We start from the raw sequence: 26,973 nt of genomic DNA, 5'->3' as shown, positions 1-26,973 counted from the left end.
GTAGCTTCACCATCTGGCCTATCCAGACCATCACAGACAGCCGGTGAGGAGCAGCTCGTTTCAGCCCCGCTCAAGCTCAGCGCACGCCATTTCGTCTACCATGGGTTTCCGCTGCCCAGGTCCTCAGTCCATGCCCATGTTGAAGCATATAAGTCGAATTCTAATTGATCTTCTAGTTTGGAGATCATGAATAGGAGCACCGAGGATTTCATTGTCTCAAACATGGCACATAGCGGTTCCTACACCACAAGGCCCTGGGGCTACGGCTGGCGGACCTCCAAGCTATTCATCACAATAGTGATATCAGTTGCTATGTTTACAGGTATCCCGCCCTTCTTCCATGATGTCTTTTGCTTCAATGCTTGTCTAACAAAATATGCCGGCAAAATAGACTACTTCCTCTTCAGTTTCATCATCCCCATTCTGCCCGACATTCTTGAAGACCGACTCAACCTTCACCCTCAGCGAATCCAATTATTCACGTCGATCATTCTCTCTATGAATGCAATTGTGTCAATACTCATTGCGCCACTCGTCGGTTCTTTATCGGATAGAGTTAAATGGAAGAGTCGTCTAATGCTTCTGGCATATCTCGTGGACGTTCTTGGGACGGGCATAACAGCATGGTCTACCACAAGTAAGCAATTACAAAGAAATGACACCCTTCGATATTTATCTCACAGGTTCATCCAGTCGCGGGTCTACTTATCGGCCGTTTAATACAAACAATTTCCGGCTCCCTGCTATGGATCGCTGGCATGGCGATTCTCGGCGGAAGCATGGAACATAACCAGCTTGCTAGAGCAATGAGTATCTGCGTGTTGTTTGCTTCGGGGGGACTACTGTCAGGACCAGGTGTCTCGGCAGCTCTCTTCAACTCGATCTCGTACAGCCTCACATGGCTCTCCGCGTTCTTGATACTGATAGTGGCGGCTACATTTCAATTGTTGCTGTTGGAGCCTTATAACTTCCCACCTCACGTCAAGAACGACCATCAAGACTCGATTGCACAGAATCACGAGGAGCAAAGTGAGACCAATTCCCTTCTCTCACATGGGCATATTACTCCTTTCCCGGGTGAGGACTGGGAATCTTCTCCCGGCCCGACCGCCAGTTCCAGCCGGATATACTGGATGATGCTCTGCAAGCGGCGCGTTCTGTCCGCAGTGATTGGCGAAATGTTACTCGCAATGCTGATCTCTAGCTTCGAAGCGACGATTCCACTGCACATCAAAAAGGTCTTCCACTGGGAGAGCCTGCAGGCCGGGATCCTGTTCTTGCTTCTACAGGCTCCATCACTCATATTAGCATTCCCCGCGGGCTGGCTGAAGGACTATTACGGGATGCATGTCCCCGTTACAGTAGGATTCCTCCTGATGGCTCCCTCTCTTTGGCTACTTGGTGTTCCAGGGAGTGGAATCTTTGCATGGGCGGATCATCGTTCCGGACAAATTATTTATATAGTAACTCTTGTCTCCATCGGTGTGTGCAGAACACTCGTTCTTGGTCTTGGTGGCGTTGAAGTTATGCGTAAGTCTACCGATCCAATCCCTCATCGGATGTATCCGACCTCTCCGTTCTCAGCATATTCCCATCATCTGAAGCGCGTTAATGATAAATACTCCAGGTGGCGCAACGGAGCTAGCAGCCGACTACCCAGGTATATTCGGTGCGCAAACGGGCCATTCTCGCGGCTTTGTCCTGTCCAATATTACTTTCAAACTCGGCATGTTTTTGGGGCCTCTAGTGTCTGGCTTCTTGACGGAGTCGATTGGGTATTACTTTATGAATGTGATCTTTGGTGAGTTTGTTGTGCCGTGAGAGTGATTTCATCAAGCATGGTCAAAGCTAATCGGCGCCTAGCGGTGATGTCTCTTCTCATGGGTGTTGTTATCTATGCTGCGTTGAAAGAGAATCGGACACGTCTCATATGAAGTGTGAATCGCGCGGTGTTTTGAATATTTGATCCAATTTTTTTTTTTTTTTTTTTATGGTCACCAACTGCAGTGGCTATGATACTAATTACCTAGTCCTGGGCACCTACATGATATCTACGGAAATATATAGTTCATATTTGGCTCAACCCGCAACCACCACAACGATGAAAAGTAGGTTTCTCTTGCTACTACCGGGATCAAAGAATGTATTCATCCAGAGTTAATATCGACGCCATTCCCAGTGTCCTGAGTTGGACGTGTGAATACCAGCGCTCGCACCTCGACACTGACTCTCGGACTCGCACTTTCTGCGCTATTCAGCGGTGTAAATGATGTATGGGGTGTATCTACATTGCGCACCGTTAGCCAGGTACGTCTATCCCACGTATATGGTAGCATGCTCAACATTGATGATGGACGAACATTCCCAGTCCAAGGACTTACATTTGACACAATCGTCCCTCGTATCAAACCCCTTGAACAGAAGCACGTCTTCCACGTCCTGCCGGCTCATATAGTACCATTGGCATGTACTGATCGGCTCGGACTGCGGGTAGAGCATGGTCCCGGTATATTCTCCGCGTATCATGTCTGTCTCGATCAACTTTGATGTGTCGAGGGTTCCTCTGTCGCAGACGGCCATTGGGTGGTCTTCGATGGGGCCGCTTATTGGTCTCCAGAGACTATTACATTTAGTTAGATTCCTGCCTACCAATCAAACGGAAAACATGAATTTTCTTACTTAATAAGCTGGATGCGACCAGACAGAAGGTAGTGCGACGCTGGAGGAATATGATTCCGGATTCGCTCCATGATGGGCGTTCCAACCGGATCCCGGGTAAGCACCGTATCTATAGATAGGTGAGCGAGCTTCACATGCAATGGGTAAACACTTAAATTGTCAGGCATAGGTACACCGGTGTGCAATACCAAGCCAAGTACGTACCGATATGGATCTGTTTGGCGAACCCCTGGAGGTTCGGATTCCTCGTCCGCCGTTCCTTCGCGCTCTTTTGTTTCCTGATCTACAAGTTGTACATCCAAGAGTTAGCGACGTTTTGAAGAAGTTCAAGCTTTATTCTGGGGAACTTACCTTCCAGTCAAAGATCATAACCTCATCGGCCCCTTCAACCTGGGATTTCAATATATCCTCGCATTCCGGCAGGTAGATCTTCTGGATTCTCCAGGGGTCGGAATATTCCCATGCCTTGGTCAGCGCCGGTGGCGGACAGGGCACATAGGCGAACCCATTTCTGTCGAGACAAAACGGCGGATCTCCGGTCAACCCTCTAACGTCTTTGATCGTCTCTGGTTCCGCCTCGCGAAAGACCAAGTTGGTCGTCTTCTCGCTCCCTCCAGCTTGCTTCTTGCGCTTCCTTCGCCCGACATATTGCGAGATCTTATACGGTCGCGTTGCCTTGTATTCAGGCTGCCATTCGAGGTATGTTAGTCTGGCCTGGACATCGGTAGCCATGTCATGCTGCGCGGAAGCGTAAAGAGAAGCGAATATGAAGGGGATAACGCATGGAATCGGAGCTCTTGCAAAGGCATTCTGCAAGTCTTTATGTCCTTAGATTGCTGTGAGCCGTCAAGGTAGGTGTGCCGGAGCCACCTGGTCTAAGCCTCATGGCGTGCCCAGCGTGTCATCCAATATCGATGGGATGACCCACAGGTGGGCCTATCTAGATTTATCGTGACTCACTAAGCGTACCAAGGCGCCAAGATCATCGGCCACCTACTCTACTCTAACCTAATGAGGTCCCCGACCGTACATGTGAGTCAGGTATTATTCCGCTTGGCTGTCCTTGGGATACTAGAGCTATTGCCGGCTGCTGCCCATACCTGGGGGCAGCGCCACATCCCAGATACAACATATCGGATCTTAGGGATCTGCAAGGGCATAAGCCCGACGACATAAGAAGCCGTCAGCTGCGGGAGTTTTGTCTATCACGATGTTAGGAATTCCGGGACCCTTGAGTAGTTGTGATTGTTATTGAGAAGTGGGTGCCACGTTCTGATCATGGGGAGTAGCATAAGGTCCCGCAAAGAAACAGCTTTCCTTGTATAGCCTAGGAACGAAGCTTCACAGAACGTCAGTACAGCTCGCATACATGGCAAGCTGAAGGGGTACCATATGATGATCCCCAAGCGTAAGTTTATTAATACATTACACACTCTGAGAGCTCGGCATACGGAAGGGTGGACCATCTAACATACCTAGCCTCAAAATTCGTGCTGTGCTTAAAGTGCGTACTTCACTGCGGCTGCGCTTGACAATGCCACTGATAGCCCAAACACCTAGAAAATTTTCCTATTGCAGCACCGCTCAAAAAAGGCGGTCCAGTTTGGCGACGAATCGTCAGGGACATACAAGGGCAAAGAATCTGGAGTGTTGGCATTGCCGTAGGCCCACTCGTCGTAAACAAGCAGCAAGGCTCACGCGCACGGGGCTTCCAGTAGAATCCAGCGTTGCAGCTTTGAAGGCCCAGACGGTGCGAAAGGAAGTGGTGGAAAGAGCAATGGTGGTCCACTAGGTAGCAGGGCCAGCCTCTTGAATCGGCATTCTCAGCGTTGAGAGCGACACTGGGATATGGCTCATATGGCGTCCGCTCCGGTCCAGCACATCTTTCGAAAGACTACGCACAGTTATCAACTTGGTCAACCTTATTCTATGCCGAATCAGTTGACGAAGCCTTGTCTTTCACTCAAATCGGGTCAACGTATATATAAAATGTTGGCAACATTATGAGCACATAGTCCTCCCTCCGCACCCGGCTATGCATGATATAAGTTACTATCGGACGCGTGTATTAAGAGAGAAATATATTTTAGGCTCAGACACCACGATATAAATAGAGGGGTTCAACATACCAAGTAAAATACGAACAAATCAAAGTGTCGAAGATGAACACATATCTATAGCGTGCAATGGCGCACTATGAATACGAGGAAATGGCACGTCGTCATGCCATCGCAGCCTAATATCCAACTAGTAAATACAAGCTTGCGTCGCCGTCGTAGCCTTGCGACAGCAGCGGGTGGCGCGAAAAGAGATTTACATCCTCCATTGGATTTTGTAGATGGAGACAAATCTCATGACAAGAATGGAAGACATGGCCAAGTTCTCTGAATTGAAAAACTGGTTCTCCGATCCACCGTTGCCACAGGACCCCAGATTTATTTTTCCCCCAATGACGCCCAAGACGCGACATCTTGTGACAGAGAGGATGATAGCTGTAATTCAGGAGTCCTATCTACGCCACAGAGCTAGAACGGGCCTATGCGAACAGTTCAGGAAGCACGCTTCGGGCGGCGCCTATGACAATATCACGGATGGGTGGACACTCGCGAACAAAATCACATCTGACCTTCAGTCCCTGAGCAAAGACAAGCACTTTCGTTGTATTTATGAAGTATCATCAGAAGAGCCCAATGATAAAGAACAAAGACGACGACTCGAGAAGATGAACTACGGGTTTGGTGATGTGCACCGTCTACCGGGCAATATCGCCTCAATCGAAATCAGCCGGTTCGTACCGGTTCATTGGTCTGGTGTCAAAGAGAGGATAGGAGGGATAATGTCCTCTATCGCCGGCGCAGATGCTATCATTATAGACCTCCGAGAAAACTGTGGCGGTGATCCGCAGACCGTTGCATTCATAGCGAGTTATCTCCTCGACGACGCACCGAGTGTCTGGTTACTCAAACAAAGGCCACTGGCTGGGGCGGTGGAAAACTCCACACGACAAGCATATCAAAGGAGGACCGATTGGATACTAATATGCCCATCTTTATTCTCACTAGCTCCCAGACGAAATCTGCGGGCGGGGACCTAGCGTACAGTCTACAGGCGCGGAAGAGGGCGGTTGTTGTGGGCGAGACAACGACAGGAGCAGCCAACCTGCCCCGAGCATGGGTCCTGAACGACGGCTTTGTTCTATTTGTCCCACATATGGAGGTAATCAGCCCGGTGACTGGATCAAGCTGGGAGGGGGTCGGAGTAAGGCCAGATGTGGACGTACCGGCTGAGAATGCGTTGGAGATTGCTTACAGGCTCGCGAGGAATGAGGTAGGATGAGAACAGCAAATACGATATTCCTGGCTACGCATAGTTCATGTAGCTAGTAATCATGACATGGTAGCAGTTAGGGCACAGTTCTCGGCTCGCGATGGACGCCCGAGCCCTGGAGTAAAATCGGCTGAGGCATCCGAGATGACCTAGCATCCGAAGCACCCATATAACCTAGCTACCTCAGGGAGTGATATGGCCAGTGTATCCCAACCGGAGGTTAACACAAAATAACAAATAGAATATTGAGATTTCCAAGAACAAGGGCATAAGTTGTTCTCGGTCGAATGATGTGTTCTATCCCCGCATATCCATACAAGTCATCAAACAGGCCTTAGCCGAGGGCCCTTTTGATCTGAGATAACCAAGCTTTCAATAGTACATCTTGAGGTCCCTGTTAACGGTACAGTAGGACAGACCCAAGGGAAGGAGCTATGCGAAGTAGGGGTTCCAGATGATCAGTGTTGTGACTGGTATGATCAGGCTGATGATAGTGAGGAAACTAGTTGACGAACGCAACGGCGCAATGTAAACAAAATTCTTTTACACTTGATATAGACAGGCGATGCCAGGTTCCAGTCTGCATTTTGCAAACAAAGCTAGATAATAGGGCAAAGTAAACCACAGTTCAGGTACAGACCATGGGGCCTCCACCCTGGAACCCCCTATTGCCAAACAACTCATTACAAACATTCCGTCAGCAGCTAACGGTCCATAGATATGCATTTTCCAGGATTCTCGAATAGTAATTCAAAGTCGACTCTCGTTTTCTTTCCACTCCCTTAACAGTAAGGTCCGTCGTAGATACACCAAGTGGCACCTTTGACACCGGATCCCATTTGAATATGGACGGCTTCGGGCTGCGACCTGAAATAATCAAGTATTAGCATCCTATCCAGTACTTCACATCTGCAACGCTTACTGGGTAGGTTCCATTGTGATTAAAGCGTGGTATGTGCGACCGTGGAAGAGATGGTAGGTCTGGCTCGGTATTCAAAATAGATAAACAGCTGTAAGAATGGTAAGGTGGGTGATGATCTGCCAAAGACAACTCGTTTTTGAGGATGAATGCAGGATATAACTTCGACTTGGAGCACAGAACCTGCATGGCTGGCTGAAGGCGACGTGTCGCGGGGTGGCTAGCTGCGGTGGCGGGGTCGTCAGCAGTGATATTGCCAAACACGGGGCCAGCGAAGCTCGTCCACCATGACATGCAGAAGTCAGAGGGCCATTGCTGCTGTGCAACCTGTTCGGTTATACTTTCCCTCTTTTGCCGTCGTTCTGGTTGTCTTTCTGCAACCCAGTCGGAACGATCCGGATCGCGATCGCTTTACAATATGGCTTGCTTACCTAGCCTCTAAGGACCGCACACAGGATTCTGGCGTACGAGACGTGCGGAGTGGACAACTGCCTGTCCATTTCATGAAGCCGACGAATTTCTTCTGTTATGCACGCAGTTCAACATTGTTGTTGGTAAGGACTTCGCTATGCCGTCCACAGACACTAAATCCTACTCCGCTCTATTTCAGCTCTCTCATATCTAGCAGGAATAAAGCCACTCAGTGCCTCCGGGCTTGCCAAGTCCTGAGTTGGTACTCAAGTCGCATTCGTTCCGACACAGTGCTAAACCTCTGCATTTGCGTTAAGACTCAGGAAAAAACTTGCATATATACAAGACAAAAACCTGCGTCGAGGCCCCCCTGCAACCATTGCTATAAACAACGCCACAATCAGTTCATTTTGACGTCAAACACGTTGGTCCGTTATTCAGGACATGTCTGATTAATAATCGTCGAATAATCTGCAATAGCTTACTCCCTTCACACCGGCCCCCATCTGCATCTCGGTTGGAAATGTGCCTTGCCTGAGTGACCATTAGCTCGACGACGGTTTTTGCTCAGTCATGGGGCCTCACTGGTGGTGCTCTATTTTGAATCAAGGTCAATTGGAAGCGTGGTACTATAAAAGATGAATAGCAAGAGCAGAACAGTTCTCGAGGTCTACTCATGGGGTTGCATTTTTGAGGCCCAGGGTTCTCAACGGAGTTATATATCGTGTTTTGTAGACTGACTGCTCGACCAAAGCTAGAACCCTACACGGGCCTCGAAGTCGCACAGAAAATATCACATAGACACTTGGATGCTAGTTAAAAATAATGGGATGGCCTAAGTTTACAGAAAAGCCTCTGCATAGGTAGTCAGGTTAGTACAGGATCTGGAACATTTCCTGGATTTGCGATGGCAGTAGCAACGAGGATATCCCTGGTTCGCCAGAAAACGAAGCCAGACTCTACTCACAGACATCAAACCTACTGTGTCAAAAATCGACGGCAAGGTATTACATATTTTCTTACCTCTGTATATTGAGCCCATTGTCCACGCAATCGATCTTGGCTCTTCCTGGCCACTTGACATCCATCGGAGTGGCCTGTCCTACAATGCAGGACCCGGACGGCAAGGTACCTATGGTGTGTTCATTTCCCACAGCCCTTTGGATACGCAGCATGAAGGTCAAAGCTCAACATAGCCAGCTGAGTTCATTCTGGATTGCATGCAGCAATTGAGGAAAGAGCCGTCTGTGCGTTCTACACTCGTTGCTTAATGACGCTGTCGTTCTGCAGCCACGACGGACCTGTTCGGATCTGCTATCGCCTTACAACAAGGCAGGCTTTTATATGGGTTTCGCGTTACACAAGTGGTTAGGCGACAAGGAAGCCGTCCTCAATTCCTGCTACCACCATGGAATGTTTTTGGTCTGCGGTTATGAACCCGGATGGAGATTCTGAAAGGACCCCCTATGTCTGTCTATTAGGACAGGACGAGAGCGGCTGGGTGGCTGGTAGCGCTTATTGTGTACGAGGCTGCAGAGGCAAGCAGGAAATTGCGAGCTGTAGGGAGTAGTCTGGTGCTGGACATAGGTCCTAGCGCACCTCGCAACGCTGGTAATGCAAAATAACAATGAAGATAGTCTGACCTAATACTTCTAGGCGCACGTCTCCTTGAGCAGCACGCCATTAAGGAATTGACAGCGGCCCTGTCCTTGTTAAATTCGATGCAGGGGGTGTTGTAGAGGTACCGAATACCTTAAGGTTGGGTTCATCTGTGGGAAAATCGACTACAGCGCCATCTACCTAGCTAGGCCCACTTTCAACATACCCCTACGTAGAATCAGACGAGGAGATCAAAAACCCGATACGAATAATACCGTAGTTTTGGTCGAGCTCTATACGACGTGCGGACTTCCCATTACCTCTCATGGAAGATTCCATTTCTTTCCCTTTACTACGTAGTCCTCAGTCTATGATCCTCCAAGCTCTTGACTTTTCTCCCCTCTCCCATATTCCACCGTTTCATAGTTGATCATCAATAAATAGGGCCGCAGGGTGTTGGGGCCTTCACGCCAGGACCCAATTGAACAGTGGTGTGGGTGGAGGGTTTGGCTGCGGAAGTTCTCAGTGACATGCCTACACGCGGGATACCAGCAACAGAGCAATGAGGACGGTTTTGGGCTTCATTGTCGATTTATACAGTCTTATAATGTTGATTGCAGTCTCACAGGAAGATTTACCCAAGGATCCGTCAGGGCGTTGGGTGCAGAAAGCCATACTATCGAGTGTGATCAACGCCTGATCTATACCTACCTACTTAGCGACCTTCATTGGGTCAATATAACGAGGCAAGTCCTAGATTGCTCCAGCTCGGGCTCCATCGGCTGAAGGAGGACTGTAACTTGCCCCTCCCATCCAGCACCAATTATAGGGTACCAAGGTTAGCTATTGTCGACCTTGCCTTCTACATAGAAATGACAATCTCATGGTCTAGGTAAAGGCAGGGCTTTAAGAAATATGTACTTTATTTTGAACGAATATATTTCCAAGCAAAACCTCTCCATTTGCAACAAGACACGGGGAAAACTCGCATACCTGCAGGTCGAAAACCCGCATCGAGGAACCATTGGAACATGAACACCAAAGACTCAACAGTCCGCTTGTTTCGGCGCCAACACCAGCCTGTCACCTCCCCTGCTTTATTTCCCCTGCCATGACATCCTGTGCTCCACTAACAGTACGTCGGGAGTGGGTCGTAAGAGCACAAAGTCGCTGCTTTCACACCAGGTCCCACTTCCACTGTGACTGAAAGAGTGGGTTGCCTAGGCGGGTATCCTGTCAGTAGTCCCGCATGGGTATTCAAAGTAATTGAGACCTAACTGGGCTGGGTCCATTTTGCTTTGCGTCACGGGTAAAAACAGTTGGAAGTCTAAGTTGGTTATGGAACGAGGGTTTTTTTTTTTTTTTTGATTCCGTGGTGGGATTGCAACTCCTAGACCTGGTGTAAAAATCGGGTTTATATTGATTCCCTTGCAGGCTTATCAAGGCACGTACCCTGAGATCATATACTTGATACCATACTACGCGCTACCCCAGCATTTCAATGTCAAGTCAGGTATTACCTGACTCCTGTGATGTGAGATGCAATGGTGGGGCTGAATATGCACAGCAACACAGTTGTCTGGATGCCTGAGTACCGAATCGAAGAGACCATCTGTGCTCGATATGTCTGTCCTCGCCCGGTCCCTCCATTTGTGCCCAGGGTGATTAGCTACTACACTACACCCCGGACATCCCCAGTCCGGCCAAGGCAAGGCGGTCTCCATAGGTAGGTACGATGCTGATCCTGTATGTCGAACAGAGCCACATTCAATGGTTGAAATCCTTGAAAATAAGACCAAAAGTACCTAAAGTTAAGGAAACGTAACATCTCGGATCATCCGCTGCGAGCTGGTCACACTCGGGTAGGATGTTCCTGATCCCTGGCGCGGTGGTAATCTCGATCAAAATTTTGTCTCCGGTGCTCCACTGTATCTGCATTCCTTGCGCCTTCTAACACCAACAGTTATGGGGGTCATTATTACTTTGCGTGAATATAACTACCTCCCGGAGTACCTAGCCCGGTTGCCCACGCAAGTACTGCTAACAATTCTATAACCGGCAAACAGGTACTTCAAACCACTATGACTTTCATCGTCGATTTTCACTTGGCATGAATGGCTCTCGAAATGCGCATGGTCAGCAAACACCTGGATGCTTGGCATTCCGGGCTTCAGCTCCAGCCACTGAACCTCGTCAAGAATAGCCTTATCTAGTGCTTACGGATACTATCGAGGTCACTCAGAGGATCAACATAAATACAGACTCCTGCATAAGGGTGCCTTTCATTAAATTGACATGATTCGTATCTCTCGTGAACGGTGGGGACAGAGGGGCTAGCTGGCTTACTCCAGCTCGATACTCTGCCTGCTGACCCCAGCCTATCCGTGCATGACGCCAGCCATGGATCGATCCAAGCAATCAGATACCGGTGAAGAGATCAGTGACTTTCGCTCAGATCAACACTCTCAGCTGGAGCCACCAGGCTTGGGACCACAGCGCACCATCCAGATGACTTGGGCGGAGTAGTCTAGTCCACCACCTTTAGGTGAGCTCCATCCGGATTCTTCCATGTCTTGCCTTCAGAGAGCATCTTTCTCAAACCTACATCTCCACTGTTTGTTCTCTCATTGAACTATAATACTCATTGATGGCAGACGGGTGGTATAAGTGCTTATTTAAACTCCACCACAGCCGCCAACCTACACCCAACAGTTCACATTCCGACTGTCAAGATGCAACCCCCAACCATCACTGTAGCACCCTACAGTCATGACATCTACCACGCCATAACGAAACCCTCCCTTCACGAAGCAATGTCCGCCTTCCACAGGGCCAGCGCAATGGAAGCAGTCAACACTGCCATCCGCAACTGCTTCCTAAAGCATAACGTCCAGAATAAATTCACGGCATGCATAAACCACCGGCATTTTGACCTCGACCCTTCAGAACGAAATATCGAAGAATCAGACGGTCGTGCCATGGCGTCGAGTGATTTCGAGGGTATCGTACCCTGCAGTTGGCTCTTCCATGAGGGAAAGCTGTATCCGTATGAATACCGACGCGTCGAGAAGGACGAGCGGGGTGAGGTAGACCCAAACCTACCGCAAGCATTCATCGATGAACTAGGCGCGATTCTGGCTGAGAGGCGCATTAGTGATGTTATCGGCATACAGTCCTACAACGCTGGCATCGTGGGAATGGAGAGTACAGATCGGCCGACGAGGACCAGCACGACGAAGAGTTATGCTGAGGGATCAGAAGAGGGGATAGAAGCAACGAGGAAAAACGCAGTCGTTGCAAGCTTTGCGTTCTTCTAGATCAACTGAGGTGAATAGTATGAAAATCTTTAATTAAAGTCATCAAATAGTTTGCTATGCCAGTTCAGGACATATCTATCTATTAAACATGAGAACCTCTAACGCCCCGAATCCCAATTGTCGCAAATACTGTTGGACCACCCCCCACCATATCTTTCACTAGATATCTAGGTATCGCACATTTTCTCCAACATCTCACTCACGAACCCATTACGCTTTTGGCGCCTCCTCATCCCCATTCGTACTCTTCTCACTCCTCAACCCCTGACTGGTGACCAACGCCCTATTCAAATCATAACTCTCCGTAAAAACACTCAAGACAAGCGCAATTCCCGAAACAGCACAACAAACCGCATACACAATCCTCAAGGAATCCGTATACGCAGTCCTAAGCTGCAACTTCTCAAGTCCATCCGGCATAGCCTTAATCACTTGCACCAAACCAGCCGCATCAGCAGAGTACTCCGCCGCCCTGGACGCCAGAGATTCGTATTGGAGGAGGTTATGGAACATCCTGTTCTGAAAGACAACGCCTCCAATCGCCACTCCCACAGCCTGGCCCATTGCCCGGAAAAAGGAGAACATTGCGACTGCGATGGCGAGTGTATCATTCGTTGCAGAAGCCTGGATCGCAAAGCCGATAGAGGGAAAGAGAAAGCCGAGTCCGAGACCAGGGACAAGGTTAATGAATATCCAGGCCGGGATGGATGTATCAACGTCTAGATAGCAGAGTAATCCTATCCCAAGTGTACCCAGGAACCAGCCCAGCCAGATCGCCCAGCGGTAATGTCCGTATTTTGTTACCAATATCCCGACGACTGCGGCCGAGGGCGCAACTGTGAATGTTGCGGGGAAGAGCGCGACGCCTGCCATGGTGGGGGTGTACCCCTTTACAGCCTCGTAATAGAGAGGCTCGTAGTAGAGGAGACACCAGAGGACGAGACCCTGCAGGAACGAACCGGCAAATGAAACAGCCGCGGTACGATTCTGGAAGATCTTCGGCGGGATGATTGGGTCTGTGGCGAACTTGTATTCGTAGACTGTGAAAATTGCTAGTCCGACCGCGCCGATGATCAGGGGCACCAAAGTATGCCAGGAGGACCAGTCGTAGATGATCCCGCCCCATGTTAGCGGGATGAGGAACGAGGATATGCTGCCGACGAAGATGACTGTGCCGATGTAGTCGATTTGACGCAGTTTCTCGGCGAGGGAGGTAGGGACGATGTTGAGCTTTAGGAAGAGGATGATTGCGACCAGTCCGACGCCGATGAAGGGGAAGTTGATGTAGAAGATCCAGCGCTGCGATCGTGAATTAGTACTCGTCAGGAGAAGGCATAGTAGGACTGCATACCCAAGTGACATCCTGCGCGAATCCACCTCCTAGAATCGGGCCCGTCACCGACCCGACACTCCACATGGCGGAGAGGATACCAAAGTACTGTCCTCGGAGGCGGAGCGGGACAAGATCAGTGACAATGACCTCTGTCAGAGCCAGAACACCACCGCCGCCGACACCCTGGATGGAGCGGCCGACGAGCATGTACGTGAAATTCTTCGCAACAGCGCAGAGGACGGTTCCGACGAAGAAGAGCGTTACGGCAATGAGCACGAGCGGGCGTCGACCGAAGATACTAGACAGGGAAGCGAAGTTGGGCTGGAAGACGGTTGAAGCCAGAAGGAACGAAGTTCCACTCCAGAAAGCCTCAATGGCTGTTCCTTTGAGGTCTTGGGTCATGATCTGAGACTGTTAGCTTGACTCCCAGCTCCCCAAACGGAATACTTACGGGCAGAGCAACAGATAACGACGTCCCATCAAGGGCAACCATGAGGGCCAAAACCGACAAGGTAAAGAAAGCCAAGATACCCTGTCTTCCAAGGACAAACTCGTCCATCTCTGGGGTGATTGTCTTGGAGTCCGGGGTGACATGGCCACTGGAGGCGCTAGCGACCTCAGCGTCCGCACGGACACCTTCTTCTTTCGACATTGTAGAAGCTACCAAATGAGGCTGACTTGCAGAGTTACTCAGGAACAAGCAAGTTGAGATCGTCGATGCTTGCCGATGTTCGGGAGATGCAAAGGGGACTTAAATAAACGGGATGTTCGTGTTAGCATCCTACGGATGAACAGCGTCCGTTGGGGCTGAAGAGCCATGGTGACGATTATTGAGTCTAGAAGAAGTGTTTGAGGGTGTGATGTGTGAAATCCAGCCGGGGCCGATAGACACGGTACAAAGTGAACGGAAAGTGGGTCTATCCTTCACCAAAGCTTGACAGATGGAGGGATGTTGCAACCGCCGGATGGATTGTTCGTCCGGTCGATCTATACAGACGGCGCTAATACAAAGATGGTTAGGCTTGCGGGCTGCCCGAATTCATCCGAGAGCCGCCTCATCACCAGGCGCATGAAAGGTTTTACTGGGAGGGTAGCGTGATCCCAAAGGTATTATGAGTATTCTAATCTATGTTTTCAGATAACAGCTCATGCTGTTGTACAAATGCCGGCCTCGATCATCTCGCGTGCGTCTCTGGCTCACACAGCTGATCCAAGCTATGCCTCCCATACGGCGGGGGTGGCTCTTCATTGAGAAAATTGATGTTTGGTGGAGGTAATGATCGGTTGTCGAATGTCGGGTCCCATACGGGATAGTCGGGTGACAGGTAGATCGACATTGGTATAGAAAGTCGCAGCTTTGTTGTCAATATATATTTTGGCGCATTATGTGGTGAACCTACCTCACTGAGATGTCCGTCAGGATTTTTCATCCGTACGATGACTTTCAGCTTGTGCTTGACCCTGATGCCCATGGCTTCTGTATCCTGAACGCATTGTCCCGGTCCTCGTGGAAGGTAAAGAGTATGTGACACGTGGTATCCTTCAGCGTTTTTGGAAATGTTCCCTACGAAACCGTCATCTATAATGTGCTTGGCGCTGCATATGACGTTCGTAGTGTTGACGCGCGAAGAGACCGCCGATTCATCAGCCGAGACCTCCGAACTTTCAAGAACCTGAGACTCAACATGGTCGATCCTGAGGCCACCCAACAGCGGGATGAAGGAGTATCGCAACTCAGCCTTCGTGCCGAAAGCAATAGATGTGTTGGGGACCTGAATCCGGTATGCGATCTTATCCGCCCATATCTCGTCTAGTGTCTAATAATAGTTAGTGGTCGGTTGAAATGCCGTCGGACAGACATACCAGCTCCTGGGTATAGAGCGCCGGCAACCGGATGATTCGCAAAGGCCTCCTACAGACGATATCCCTGCCATTCTTGCGATCGATCTCTGCCCTGAAAGAGTACGTAATCGAGGCCTCGCTCATTCCCTGTACAGTCTCCGGCAGCGACCCGTCAAGTAAAACGCTGAAGGGGTACGTTTGCTCTCCAGGCGGCAGTACCTGAAGGGTTGTCCGATACTTGTCGTGAAACTCCCATGTTTGTTTATAAAACTCCTCCTGCCACGCCGGATGTCTCCAGGTATTTCGCGTGGGAATTCTGAGCGAGCGTTACCAATTTTGCATAATCGATCAAGTCAGGAAGAGACTCACAATATGCGTTGTATGCCGGAAAGATGTAAATGGATGTGCTTGACTACCAAAGGCTCGTCCAACCGCAAGATGAGGTGTCCAGTTAAGTACACCGCGAGCGCTTCCTGCGCGGACCCTTGGAAAGCAACAAATTGCTGATCGAGTCTGAAATAAAAGACGATTAGTCGTCAGTACAAATAATTCCCGATCTGCGAGAAGGACACACTCAATGCTCACACCGTCTCTTGGTCGAGCCATTCTCTCCTTGAGAAGATGAAGGGCCATTATTGATACTGCTAGTGGTAGAGAAGTATAGTATATTTCGCGATATTGATTCTTCGCGACCAACGCGATCCAAAAACGGGGATTGAGATTATTGATTCAAGAAAGCTCAATGCGATGGAGACAGTAAACAAAGACTACGTAGGGCGTCCGAGCTGGGATGAGATCTGCTGGTAGATCTTTTAATAGGAAAGAGCGCCTCAGCCTTATGATCTCACCAAGTCACACTACGCACCTGCCGTCTAGTACACATGCTCAGGCATCTTCGGGCTCGGCTTGTACTCAGTCGACTGGTCGATCGGCCCGATTATGAGGGTCTCTTTCACATGCAACTGAGCGATCATCACCGGTTGTCCTCTTGACTTGATACGGGATTTTTCGCAAGGACCTTCTGTTATAAGTCATACAAATTGCAAAAAAAGTCCGTGTCTTGACTACTCTCGTTGCATCTCCCGTCAAAAATGGGTGGTCTCATCTCATGAGGCTGAGCCTCCGTTGGGGGCGGACGTCAGCACTCAGCCGTCAACGTGGCCGTTTCCCAAGCGCATATCTCTCCCATAAGAACTCAATCAACTACAGAGGGGACCAAGTCATGATACACGTGGTGTCAGCTCTGAATTATCGGGCTTTCAGCGAGGCGGCTAGCCTGCAACGTTGGGTGAGATGAACGTCAGCAGCCCTAAGCCGAGGATTGTCAGCCCACTAGGTGCACTTGTCCCGATTCCGATTTATCCTGCGCCACTGGAGCGACCATTCACCCGAGATATTGAAGTAACCTGATCACTAATCATCATCTACTCGCTATTCATTTCCCCTGACAGGGCAGTTGAAATCAATGTTCCAGAACAGCGCTTCCCTTCAGCTAACATACATAGCAATTCAATCTCAGAAAAACGCAAAACTCGCCATAACCGCCCGTGGATGAGGCTGCCCCTGCACCTCCTTAGCATCTTCCGGATAGAGAGTCGTTGCACTAATCCTTTTCTCAACATCCGTGTTCTCAACGCTCACAAAGCCCTCATTATACACCTGCACCCCGATCAAATCACTCAATCCCCTCTCCGCCAAAATCGCCCCGAGGTCATCAATAAACTCCGCTGGCGGCTCAAGCCTCTCCTCGCCCCTGGAAAATTCATACGGATATAGCTTCCCGCCGTGGAAAAGCCACGAGCACGGCACAATCTTTGCCTTGTTCGTTGAAGCCATTGCGCGTCCGTCGGACTCGGCGACATTTGCCTCGTTCGCGTGGCAGTCGAAGTGTCGGTGGTTAAGGCAAGCTGTGAATTGGCGCTCGACCTTGTGTTTCAAGAAGCAGTCTCGTTGATTGCGGTGATGCCGTCGAGGGCTTCGAGCTTCGCCATGGCGATGCCGGGGCAGTCATCGGTCACGTTGTGGTAGACATCGTGGTCGTAAGTGGTAGGTTCAATCGACGGCATATCGGTGTTTGTGGTTCTGTACGGATTCAGAGGCTCAAGAACAGTAGGTCAGACAGAACCTGCGGGAAAGGCAAATGAGGCGACTAGCGGATTCAGTGTCTTGACGTCCTTTAAGCATAGGTCTTTTCCAACACAGATACGCGGTCAACCCCTCAACGTTCTTTGAGGCACAAGGTCCTTGCAGAGAGATGATGCAAGACATGACGTGAACGATGCATACCGCGACTCGGTACCGTGAATTCCTTATGTAACACTCCTCATGTATCCCGAGAGCACTCTGCGCCGCTCAAAACCATACATATGCGACAGCTGAGTTTTGGACATCTCACCGTCACACCGTACTTCAAGCTGAGAGTCATAGCCGACATTCCCAGATATGAGGGTCAGGGATCCATGTTGTAAATATCATGCATACATGCCTCGCATCCCTTGCATGTCAATGATTCATCGATGTAAGCACGAAACCATGTCTTGACCCCAGCCGTGAGGGAATACCAATGCCACGGAGCAACCCTGCCAAATCTGCGTCATGGAAGGAGATGCTGATGGCAGGATCAACAGACCACAAAATTGGGCTTGGATGAGAGTCACACAAAGCTTCTATGTGAGTCCATAAATCAAAAACCCATGCTACGGCGCCCAACCTGCCAAGTACGTCCCTCAGCCCCGATTCAAATCGAGCAAGGTCCATCCCAGATCGGTGTGAGCTCAATGAAGCAAGGTGAGATTATGGAGGGTAGCAGAAAAGCCTTTTCCGCTCGTACGCATCCTCGACCCATATTTCAGACATCACTCTATGTATCCGGTGTAACAAACACCATTATTCGACATGCACATCGCATTGACTATCACGCTTTAACTTATCATGCCCGGTGGGTACTGGGCATACACCATTTTGATATGGACCACGCATTACGTCGCAGAAGGTGCCCCTTCCAACCCACCTACTTCTTGTATTCCCTACCTGCCTACGTGACGCTACTTTGCGTCCAGAACATATATAAATGTCAATAGTCACTCAGCCCTACCTCACTCATCATCAAGAACAAGCACTTATTTACTCAAACCCAAAACAACGAATTCACCGCGAACGCGACATCCATCAACCATCCACAATGCAGCCCACCAAGTAAGGGACTTTCCGTTCATTTCATGAATGCAATTCCTGCACGCCTTCCTGTACCGCCTTACGAAAGTCATTTGCATACTAGAACGACAATAACACTAATATTATACAATAGGATCATGGTCCCCAAGACCCAGCTCGGTCCCGGTGTGAAGGTTGCCGTGTACTCTACTGAGACGTACTGATGGCCGCGCACGAAAATCAGAAATCGATGAGGCAAAGAGCGGAAAACGCGAGAGGGGCAATGGCGCGGTTGATGTTCTGCCGGTCAGCAGATGACAAGTCTGATGTTTTCTTTTCCTCTTGAATTGCTTTTGTTGCTTTTGTGTGAATAGGCGCTTCTTGCGTGATGTGCCGGTCCTTTTGAAGAAGATCCCGATTAAATGGAATTCACTCGTTTTCCTACTAAGGTCATCCTGTCTTCTGTATATAATATATTCGTAAACTGGCTGTACGCACCACATGAGATCATGCAACTGGGGGCAAACATGCAATTCATGTAGACTACCCCCTTGCCCCCCGTAGCGTACGAATGTATAGTTAATTGGCGTAATAGAGCTCCCCTCACATCCGTCACGGTTGTAGTTATTAAAATTGCTACTTTGATTATAACTATCCAGCCGCACACAATCGAGGAAAGCGCAAATGGGCCCCGCCTCACTGCCACCCACCCGTATCCGAGGAGGAATCACTTCACTATAAGTATCATACGCAATATAGACTCCCACGTCACCAGAGAAGGATCATTGTCATTAACCCATTGCTGAATCCTCCCCGGCGAAAGTGGCATTTGGACCTAGAAACTTGAAAGCCATCTACAAGCCCCTTGCTATGAGTTCACCGCCACGTACGATGGATGACGGTATGCCATGACATATTCTGGCGCGGGGAAGAGATATATAGCCTCGTCGACGGAACCCTTCACAAAGAGATGAATGAACGAACAAAGTCACCGAACAAACCTTTACTCAAGCAGTACATATAACATCAGACTAGTCACACCATACATAAATACCTATCTATCATCATGGAGCCCACCAAGTACGTACCTACCGTGGTCCTCCCAGCATCTCAAGACATTAACGGAATTCTAATCCAAATACAGGAACACAATCACCCCCGTCATCAGACCCAATACACAGATTGGCCCTGGAGTCAAGATTGCCGGATATTCCGCTTCTGGTGGTGGTTTATTCTAAGACACACACGCATTATAAGGAGGAGAAGGTGGTTACGTACACCGTGATAGGATCATGACCGTGGTAGAGACGGAATAGTCGAGGTATCTTAAGTCATATGGATATGCTGGGACCTGATTGGAGTTTGGAGGAGGGGCATGGTGTCACCGAAGAATGGATTCCACACACTCCATATTCGTCTCTCCTTATACATGTCACCTCCTCGTGTACCTAGATATACAATTAGCTAAATTACATAAATGGCTTTGCCTGGGACAACTTGGGCCTCCTACCTCTTATGATGGAATCCTTGAGAGAAAGACCAAGGGAACGGCTATGTCTTGATATAGTAGCAGGTATACTCTATAGGACCGGGAGATGCAGAGATTGTACTCAATACCAGGACAGTCGCTATATTAGGTAACACAGTCCGTAGTCCCTTCTACCATAGTAACAGACAACCTTATGGTCTGGTTGTAGCGCGATCCTCGCAGCTGCTGTTTGGTGTTGTTGTCTCTCTTTCGACAGCGTTCGTGAAACTGCGTCAATGCGATCTGTTCCGCTTCCGTCAAACCCCCTGTCGAAGCCCCAGCCTGCAACAAAAGAGTAATAGTGGCGTCCCTAGCTCGCAATCTTTCTAGATTCAAACCCTCCTCTGTGGGCGTTCCAAGCACGCACTCTAAAGCTCGCGATATTGGAGTTCTAGCATCGTCACCGGCTAGATTGATATCCGCGCCGTGTTCGAGGAAAACCGAAACTATATCGGCTTTTGCTCAAGATGCAGCCCATGCCAGTGGCGTGGTGTAAGAGTTTGCATCGCCGTTCGGACTGAGCCCCTGCTGCAGTAGCACAGCCAGGAAAGAACTGTTCGCTGAATGCAATACACGAATCAGGATCTCGAACCGGCGGGGATCGTCGATAATGCCATCCATACTAGACGCTTGCAGGATCTCGATACCGTTATCAAAGCATGAATCCATGGCTTGTTCATACGCTTGCAATTTGTGGTCCCCTGGTATCGCGTCCGCCTCGACAAGAACCTTTAGACACTCCAGAGCCCTCCCTCTCATGACCCAGTCCAAGGCCGATGAGGCACTCACTGCCCCCTGTGTGATAAGGATCTTTCGCATTATAGTGCTTTTGTTGAGATAACCTGCAACATTTAGAGCCAACTCAACCCCTTCTTCATGTATAATCCCGTCCTGTAGTATCTTTTTGACCAAAGGATCCAACCCAATACATGCCGCAACGGCAAGAGGGTGTGTCGCTTGATCCAGGTTGCCAATTGGTTTGCAACTTAGCCCACTTAGTCTGGCCCAACTTTTGAAGTTGCCGATGTTTGTGTTGCATATTCGGCAAACGGCCTCCCAGAGTTCGGATGTCATCACCGGGAGCGATTGCTCTAGATGGAAGAACCAGTTCCGAGACGCGTATGGCAACAATGCGTTTTCCGGGTCCAAAACATTGGGGCAGCCGTTGGCGAAATCGTGCCAAAGAATGTACCTGACACAAATCGAAGTCAAAGCCAGATTAGACGCCTGCAAAGATATTGACCACCGCCATTGGGTTGAAGTAGGCGTCAATTGATTTGTGGCATTTTTCGACAATAAGAATGACCGAGCAGTTTGATGAATAAGATAGATCTTCGAGTCTTCGATCGTGATGAAGCTGGCAATTCAAGCTCGCCAGCCAGGCGCTCCACCTCTGCCTCAATGACAATGTCGATTTCTTGCCTGATCCTCGCGGATTTATCTTCGCCTGCGAGCCTGACTGTTGGAAATTCCCGAGTCATTGATTGGAACCTGCGTTCAATTAGGATTTGGTGGATGAGACAGGATATTGCATTTTCCGCAGACTGCTGCGCGGGGTCATCTTCCTTGAAGAAGAAGTAGGAAATGGTTCGTTGGCAAGTAACCGGAAGGTGCTCGTGCTGCAGTTTCCTGGCCAGTAGCTTGGAGAGGACTGACTTTCCACAGCCAGGATTTGCAGTAACCCAGAGGAAGCTGGATGCCTCTGAGGCTATCCAGTCTTCAAACTCAGGACTCTGACGGACCCATAAACACGTTCCCTCGACAGCATCCGGATTTCGATTCATGCGCTCTTCGTACGGTACGACTACAAAGCTCTCCAGACATTTCCGCTCTTGCTCGATCTGAGTTCGGCGGCGCGTATGTTCCTCTATCGCCAAGTTCATAGACGGAAATATCAGAGCTTGCCTCGAGAGCATTTCGTACATCAGGGCGTGGAGGCTTTGAAGTCCACTGGCGATGTTTTCGGAGTCCAGGATAGCCATGGTCCTCATGCAAGTGTCCTCCCACTGCTTTATATCCACCAGAAGGCTTGCCCAATTATCCAATTTTAAGGTATCACGGCCAACTCGACGGGCTGTGGACTGACGTAAATAGGAAATGGCTCGACAGTGATAGCGTAGGACGTTCATGTAAAGGTCCGTGAGATCGCTCTCGAACCTCGCTCGTAATCTCACAGTGTTAGGTGTGATGCGCTTGTAAATACCAAAAATGAGCTGCTGGTTGTATTGGCTCTCAATTACTGAGAAACGATAGTGAATGTCAGCGACGTGGTCGATGCCTTCCACAAGCGCTTGCGGCTGGTTCGCTGCATTGAGAAGTAGCTTCAGGTGAGGAAGTGTCAGTGTCAGATGATAGACCTCAAAGGGGATAGGTTATGGAGTACTCACAGGCAAGAACATGCTCGACGCAGCAAAGGCAACCGCCGCATGAGGCTCCACGGACGCCAATGCGCCCATGAACTGCTGCGCGTGGGTCATCAATCTAGCAACTTTGTTGATCGCGGCTTGTATGTCGATGCTGAGACCTCCTAGCTGCAGCTGTAATTGTGCATCGTCCAGAGTATTTTTCTTGTCTTGGATTACTTTGAGCAAGCGCTCCGAGGACAGCTCATCGGTCTTCTTAGTTGAACCTGATATCATGGCAGCCTCCTCCGCCAGGAGCTCCTTCAATGTCACAAGGGAACATCTGTCCTCATTACTATGTTGTAGCCTTCGAAAAGCATCACCCCAAAAGTTCCTTGACTCACGGCCATAGCTCGTACTGTTGCTGGCGATGGGTTCAGTAAGTTTGTTGTCGATGGTGTCCCCTCTGCTCCATCTATCAAGGCATCGGCAGAGGCTATGGCATTTTTGGGTACCAGAGAAGTGGAAACCAATGTGGCAGTGGTCGGTGTAGGAGCGTCGGACGAAGGCGAGGGTTTCGTGGTCGACTTGGAGGCGGACCTCCCCTTACGCAATCCGATCCGTGAGAGGAGACGCATCGTGCCTGCCCCGCTTCTTTCAGAGCCCACACGGCAAGCACCGGAGGATCCCGTCTCTAGTGGTAGAAACGTCCAAGAGCGTAGGTACGGTGCCGATCAAGCTGTTCTTCTTGCTATCAAGGGAGATTTTCTGGACTCCGCTTGAGGAACACGAAGCTTTGCAATGAGTCTTCCCCGCCGTGACGTGTTCGTGAGGCGCAGAGATGCACCTGCAATCATCATGTAGTGCCGACCTTTGTTCAGCCTGTCATATCCCATACGATATGCCAGGTCGCGTTATCACTGGTCCAACCTGCATCGCCGCCAAGAATCCCGGACAGGATAGCCCTGGATGTGGATGGCTTGCTAACATCCAGTTGAGGTTCCCACTATTGTTTCCTCAAGTTGTAATTATGCTATGTCAGCTTCTACTACTTATACCATTGATGCGGCACAGGGAGTAATTGTTTCCATTCACGTACACTGGCATTGCTATCACTCTCATCTCGCAGCTCAAGTAACATATACAGATGTTTTTCGCAGGGCTAGTGCTCGTAGACGCCTCGACAGTGCTCAGATTAAGATACCTGAATCTTTCGGAGTTAGCCCCTACAGATACCTCGGATGGACCTATCTGCGACTCGTCCTCTCCCGGCCTCAATGCTTTTCCGGCCCAGTAAAGGTACTAGGAGGAAGTCGACGCGCGGCGCATGGACCAAGGAACATCTCTAACGGAAGGATAAATTGTGCCTATGTATACACTTAGATTGACGATCGAGTTGAGACCAAACGGCCCACCTCAACATTGGCTAAGAAGTCTATGAAGTGAAAGCCCGTCTCGAATGCCCCGGTCCATCGGATTCCCCAACGTCCTACTGGAGGAGCTCAACCTCCTTGGGTTTTGAAAACAGCATGTCATCGCGATGCGCGATAGCCGTCCCTCTGCAGGAAGGCAAAATCACACCTGAAGTATGATGGGCTTTGTGAGCGGAGGATGATGGCGATGTTCGGGAGTGGAAGCCGAGCGCGCCCTAATTCGTGCCGTACACCCGCTTCCATTATCACTATTCATGCTAGCGATGCATCCGATGCCCTTGCCGATGGGTTCGGATTACCAACGTCTTCATAGGTGGCCTTAGGCGGTTGGAAGATATGCTTCTGTAGAAACACTTGATCATGGATGGATTTCCCGACGCATCTCCCTCCACGACCGATGACACCTACCGCCACGACGTCCGAACCGAAAAGCAACGCCAGTACCGGAGCCCACCAACTGGTTCTACCCACCTATCGCGGACAGCTCAAATCCAAGTCGAATCCGCAATCTATGCTCTATAAGTAAAGCCTTCGGAACGCGTTGAAAAGGCAAGACACCACATTCTTCGAAACACAACGAGAAGCAATCAGCACGCCAGACATCTACCAACCAGGCCCAATATGTCTCCAGCAACCCTCATCCAGGACCTCTTTCCCTCCCCCTCAACAATCACAATCCCACGCCCAGCCCCAAAAGTAACACCCCCAAAACAACAAAAAGCCCAACACCCAACAACCCCCATTCCCCAATCCCTCCTCGAACGATCCCGTCTCCCACCCTCCAAAAAGCGCCCCTTCAATGCATCAGAGCACCTAATCTACGAACCACCATCCAAAATCCACAAAATGGCGGATTTTGGACTCGAAGGCGCAGGAATCTCACCGAACGCTATATCCGAGCCGTTTCCGCTCTTTAGTGAAGATGCGATTGCCCAGATGAGAAGTGAGGTTTTCTCGGAAGAGGTTATGGAACATTGTCGGTTTAAGAGTGATTTTTGTGAGAATATGGTTAGGGGGATGGGGCATCGGTTTGTCTTCCTTTCCCTGCTCTTTCGCATTTGGGTGTTGGCTTAAGACGGTGTATGTGTGCTGATAGAATGGATCGTGCAGACGAGCCCCATTTACCTACTCCGTCTTCAAATCACCCGATGCCCTATCCAGAATCTCAGAGGTTGCGGGTGTCGATTTGATTCCGGCTTGGGATTATGAGATTGCGAATGTCAATATTGCTGTTCAAGACGACCCCGTCGACGCCGACATGACCCAGCTAGACGACAGTTTAACGAAAGACAATGCGAATGGTGAAACCAGCGTCTTCACCAGGCCTACTACAGAAGATAACACTCCCGCCTTCGCCTGGCACTACGATAGCTTCCCCTTCGTGTGCGTAACGATGCTCTCAGACTGCGCCGGTATGGTGGGCGGCGAAACAGCGATTAAGTTACCCTGTGGCAAGACTAAGAAGGTTAGGGGGCCTGCTATGGTACACTCCTCACATTCGAGTCTTATCTTCCCATGTGTGCAGAAATTGCCAAGCTAACTTGGTATAATTGTGATGTTGCGCAGGGCTACGCAGTAATAATGCAAGGCCGATACCTAGAACACCAAGCGCTGAAAGCGGCCGGCGGGCGCGAAAGAATCACACTGGTTACGCCATTCAGACCTAGAGACCCGCTTGTCACTGACGAAATTGTGCTTGCGGGCGTGCGGTGTAATAGTCATCTTGATGAGATGTATCCGCAGTATTTTGAGTATAGACTTGAAGTTCTTGAGGAGAGGATTCGGGCGATGAGGAGGGAGGAGATAAAGAGGAGTGTTAGGGGGGATAAGTTTGATGTTCAGGGGAGGAGGGCTTGGTTGAGGGTTCAGTGGGGGTTTATTGGGAGTATGCTTGAGGAGATGGTTGTTGTTCAGTAGGAAGTCCCAGTGTTGTTTGACGTTGTCTGTTTTTACCATTTCAAGTATGAGCCAGGCCAAATTGCAAAACGTTAGCTCTATCTAGTAGCTCACAATGCCTTCCAAAACTCCTCAATCGAGCCCGCAACCTCATCCACTCTCTGCCTAACAACACCATGTCCTACCCCCTTGACAACAACAACATTCTTCAGCCCAACTTCTTCCAAATCCTTCGGACCACAAACATCATCCGTTTCCCCAAGCACAACAAGCGACCTAATTCCACTCTTCGCCACCTTCTTGAACTCCTCATGTTTTCCTATAACCCCGCCGTCCCTGAAAACACCCACCACACTAGCCAGATGGCCGTCATGGTTCTTCATCTCCCAGTCTCTCACGGCCTCAGCGACAACTTCGCCTCGCTCTACCCTTTTCTTCCAGTCTGCTGGGACAACAAGTTCTCCACCCTCGAGGAATTCCAGGATCCACTTTGCCGCGGCCTCCTCCATACCCTCACCACCTCGGAGGTAGCTTCTCTCAAGCTCAGAGAATTGTTCCTCACGAAAGAACCCAGCAGGTGCAACCAGAGTCAAAGACTGGACTTTCTCCGGATACTGCGCTGCAAAAGAGGCAGCCGTTGACCCGCCAAACGAGTACCCAATGAAGTGCGCATTGGGCCAGTTCAGATGGCCCAACAGGTCAAGTATTAAGGCGTGAAAGAGCGCAGGTACATGAGCGGCAATTGGCGTATCGGACTGGCCGTGGCCCCAGAGATCCACGAGGACAAATTCAGTAGATGGAAAGCGAGAAGAGAGCTCTTTGGCTAGTGGTTGGAGACCGATGGCGGGTGTTTGGACGCCGTGGATGAGGAGAACGCGGGATGGAGCCCCCGCCTGGCCTGGGTTTGGGGAACTGGGTGACAACTTGTAGAATGCAAATCGGCCATTGGCGGTTCGCAAGTATGAAGCTGGGGGTAGTACTTGTCCGAAGGTTTTGACAAAGCAGGGTTCAGATGGGGCTAAGATTGACTCTTGGGTGCTGGGTTCGCCCGGCCTGGGCAGGACAAGAAATTCGTCGGACATGTTGCGTGGCTTTCGCAATCAGGTTTAAATGTCTATGTCTCCGGTGGACAGTTGCGTGGATGTCGCGAGAAATATATTGAGAAGCTCTTTAAGCCAGAAATCAGCTTATCAA

The 26,973-nt window shown here is 49.9% G+C and overlaps 10 protein-coding genes across 10 annotated transcripts; 5 read left to right on the top strand and 5 right to left on the bottom strand.

Annotated features, from left to right (window-relative positions):
* Positions 1-222: 222 nt before the first annotated feature.
* BDV14DRAFT_209025 (MFS general substrate transporter) lies at positions 223-1,821 on the top strand (the record flags this gene model as incomplete). The annotated part of the gene is made up of 4 exons (XM_073775549.1): positions 223-322; positions 392-637; positions 694-1,530; positions 1,628-1,821. 4 exons carry the CDS (start codon positions 223-225, stop codon positions 1,819-1,821), a joined length of 1,377 nt encoding a protein of 458 aa, XP_073632823.1.
* A 172-nt stretch (positions 1,822-1,993) lies between these two features.
* On the bottom strand, positions 1,994-3,578 carry BDV14DRAFT_163767 (uncharacterized protein). Its single transcript, XM_073767094.1, has 5 exons — positions 3,031-3,578; positions 2,884-2,962; positions 2,680-2,788; positions 2,382-2,620; positions 1,994-2,284 (listed from the first exon to the last, which is right to left on the bottom strand). Exons 1-5 carry the CDS (start codon positions 3,409-3,411, stop codon positions 2,148-2,150), a joined length of 945 nt encoding a protein of 314 aa, XP_073632822.1. The 5' UTR covers positions 3,412-3,578; the 3' UTR covers positions 1,994-2,147.
* A 1,463-nt stretch (positions 3,579-5,041) lies between these two features.
* On the top strand, positions 5,042-6,015 carry BDV14DRAFT_195389 (S41 family peptidase; the record flags this gene model as incomplete). The annotated part of the gene is made up of 2 exons (XM_073772188.1): positions 5,042-5,634; positions 5,742-6,015. The coding sequence occupies 2 exons, from the start codon at positions 5,042-5,044 to the stop codon at positions 6,013-6,015; spliced, it is 867 nt and encodes a 288-aa protein (XP_073632821.1).
* A 5,652-nt stretch (positions 6,016-11,667) lies between these two features.
* Positions 11,668-12,252, top strand: BDV14DRAFT_195388 (uncharacterized protein; the record flags this gene model as incomplete). Its single annotated transcript, XM_073772187.1, has 1 exon — positions 11,668-12,252. The coding sequence occupies one exon, from the start codon at positions 11,668-11,670 to the stop codon at positions 12,250-12,252; it is 585 nt and encodes a 194-aa protein (XP_073632820.1).
* A 28-nt stretch (positions 12,253-12,280) lies between these two features.
* On the bottom strand, positions 12,281-14,629 carry BDV14DRAFT_163754 (major facilitator superfamily domain-containing protein). Its single transcript, XM_073767092.1, has 3 exons — positions 14,037-14,629; positions 13,604-13,990; positions 12,281-13,551 (listed from the first exon to the last, which is right to left on the bottom strand). The coding sequence occupies exons 1-3, from the start codon at positions 14,235-14,237 to the stop codon at positions 12,463-12,465; spliced, it is 1,677 nt and encodes a 558-aa protein (XP_073632819.1). The 5' UTR covers positions 14,238-14,629; the 3' UTR covers positions 12,281-12,462.
* Positions 14,630-14,760: 131 nt separating this feature from the next.
* Positions 14,761-16,060, bottom strand: BDV14DRAFT_186901 (arrestin family protein; the record flags this gene model as incomplete). The annotated part of the gene is made up of 5 exons (XM_073770887.1): positions 14,761-14,940; positions 14,986-15,402; positions 15,449-15,743; positions 15,797-15,940; positions 16,002-16,060. The coding sequence occupies 5 exons, from the start codon at positions 16,058-16,060 to the stop codon at positions 14,761-14,763; spliced, it is 1,095 nt and encodes a 364-aa protein (XP_073632818.1).
* Positions 16,061-16,942: 882 nt separating this feature from the next.
* BDV14DRAFT_195385 (uncharacterized protein) lies at positions 16,943-17,263 on the bottom strand (the record flags this gene model as incomplete). Its single annotated transcript, XM_073772186.1, has 1 exon — positions 16,943-17,263. The coding sequence occupies one exon, from the start codon at positions 17,261-17,263 to the stop codon at positions 16,943-16,945; it is 321 nt and encodes a 106-aa protein (XP_073632817.1).
* A 644-nt stretch (positions 17,264-17,907) lies between these two features.
* Positions 17,908-18,631, top strand: BDV14DRAFT_65264 (uncharacterized protein). Its single transcript, XM_073777229.1, has one exon. The coding sequence runs from the start codon at positions 18,121-18,123 to the stop codon at positions 18,505-18,507; it is 387 nt and encodes a 128-aa protein (XP_073632816.1). The 5' UTR covers positions 17,908-18,120; the 3' UTR covers positions 18,508-18,631.
* Positions 18,632-24,504: 5,873 nt separating this feature from the next.
* BDV14DRAFT_209024 (uncharacterized protein) lies at positions 24,505-25,800 on the top strand (the record flags this gene model as incomplete). The annotated part of the gene is made up of 3 exons (XM_073775548.1): positions 24,505-24,911; positions 24,994-25,366; positions 25,450-25,800. The coding sequence occupies 3 exons, from the start codon at positions 24,505-24,507 to the stop codon at positions 25,798-25,800; spliced, it is 1,131 nt and encodes a 376-aa protein (XP_073632815.1).
* On the bottom strand, positions 25,793-26,948 carry BDV14DRAFT_163738 (alpha/beta fold hydrolase). The gene has a single exon (XM_073767091.1). It carries the CDS (start codon positions 26,859-26,861, stop codon positions 25,890-25,892), a length of 972 nt encoding a protein of 323 aa, XP_073632814.1. The 5' UTR covers positions 26,862-26,948; the 3' UTR covers positions 25,793-25,889.
* Positions 26,949-26,973: the final 25 nt, after the last annotated feature.

The sequence above is a fragment of the Aspergillus stella-maris genome (assembly GCF_047715825.1).
Source record: "Aspergillus stella-maris strain CBS 113639 unplaced genomic scaffold BDV14scaffold_3, whole genome shotgun sequence".
Taxonomy (NCBI): domain Eukaryota; kingdom Fungi; phylum Ascomycota; class Eurotiomycetes; order Eurotiales; family Aspergillaceae; genus Aspergillus; species Aspergillus stella-maris.
The sequence above is the reverse complement of the archived record's forward strand: the minus strand, read 5'-3'. Positions and strand labels throughout refer to the sequence as shown.

Excerpts from the sequence above, each read along its gene's own strand:
- BDV14DRAFT_163767 (XM_073767094.1), bottom strand. The coding sequence starts at position 3,411 with ATGGCTACCGATGTCCAGGCCAGACTAACATACCTCGAATGGCAGCCT. Across the intron at positions 2,963-3,030 it reads TTATGATCTTTGACTGGAAG|ATCAGGAAACAAAAGAGCGC; the intron begins GTAAGTTCCCCA and ends TACAACTTGTAG. Across the intron at positions 2,621-2,679 it reads GGTCGCATCCAGCTTATTAA|TCTCTGGAGACCAATAAGCG; the intron begins GTAAGAAAATTC and ends TAAATGTAATAG.
- BDV14DRAFT_163754 (XM_073767092.1), bottom strand. The coding sequence starts at position 14,237 with ATGTCGAAAGAAGAAGGTGTCCGTGCGGACGCTGAGGTCGCTAGCGCC. Across the intron at positions 13,991-14,036 it reads CGTTATCTGTTGCTCTGCCC|ATCATGACCCAAGACCTCAA; the intron begins GTAAGTATTCCG and ends TAACAGTCTCAG. Across the intron at positions 13,552-13,603 it reads TCGCGCAGGATGTCACTTGG|CGCTGGATCTTCTACATCAA; the intron begins GTATGCAGTCCT and ends TCACGATCGCAG.
- BDV14DRAFT_65264 (XM_073777229.1), top strand. The coding sequence starts at position 18,121 with ATGCTACGGCGCCCAACCTGCCAAGTACGTCCCTCAGCCCCGATTCAA.
- BDV14DRAFT_163738 (XM_073767091.1), bottom strand. The coding sequence starts at position 26,861 with ATGTCCGACGAATTTCTTGTCCTGCCCAGGCCGGGCGAACCCAGCACC.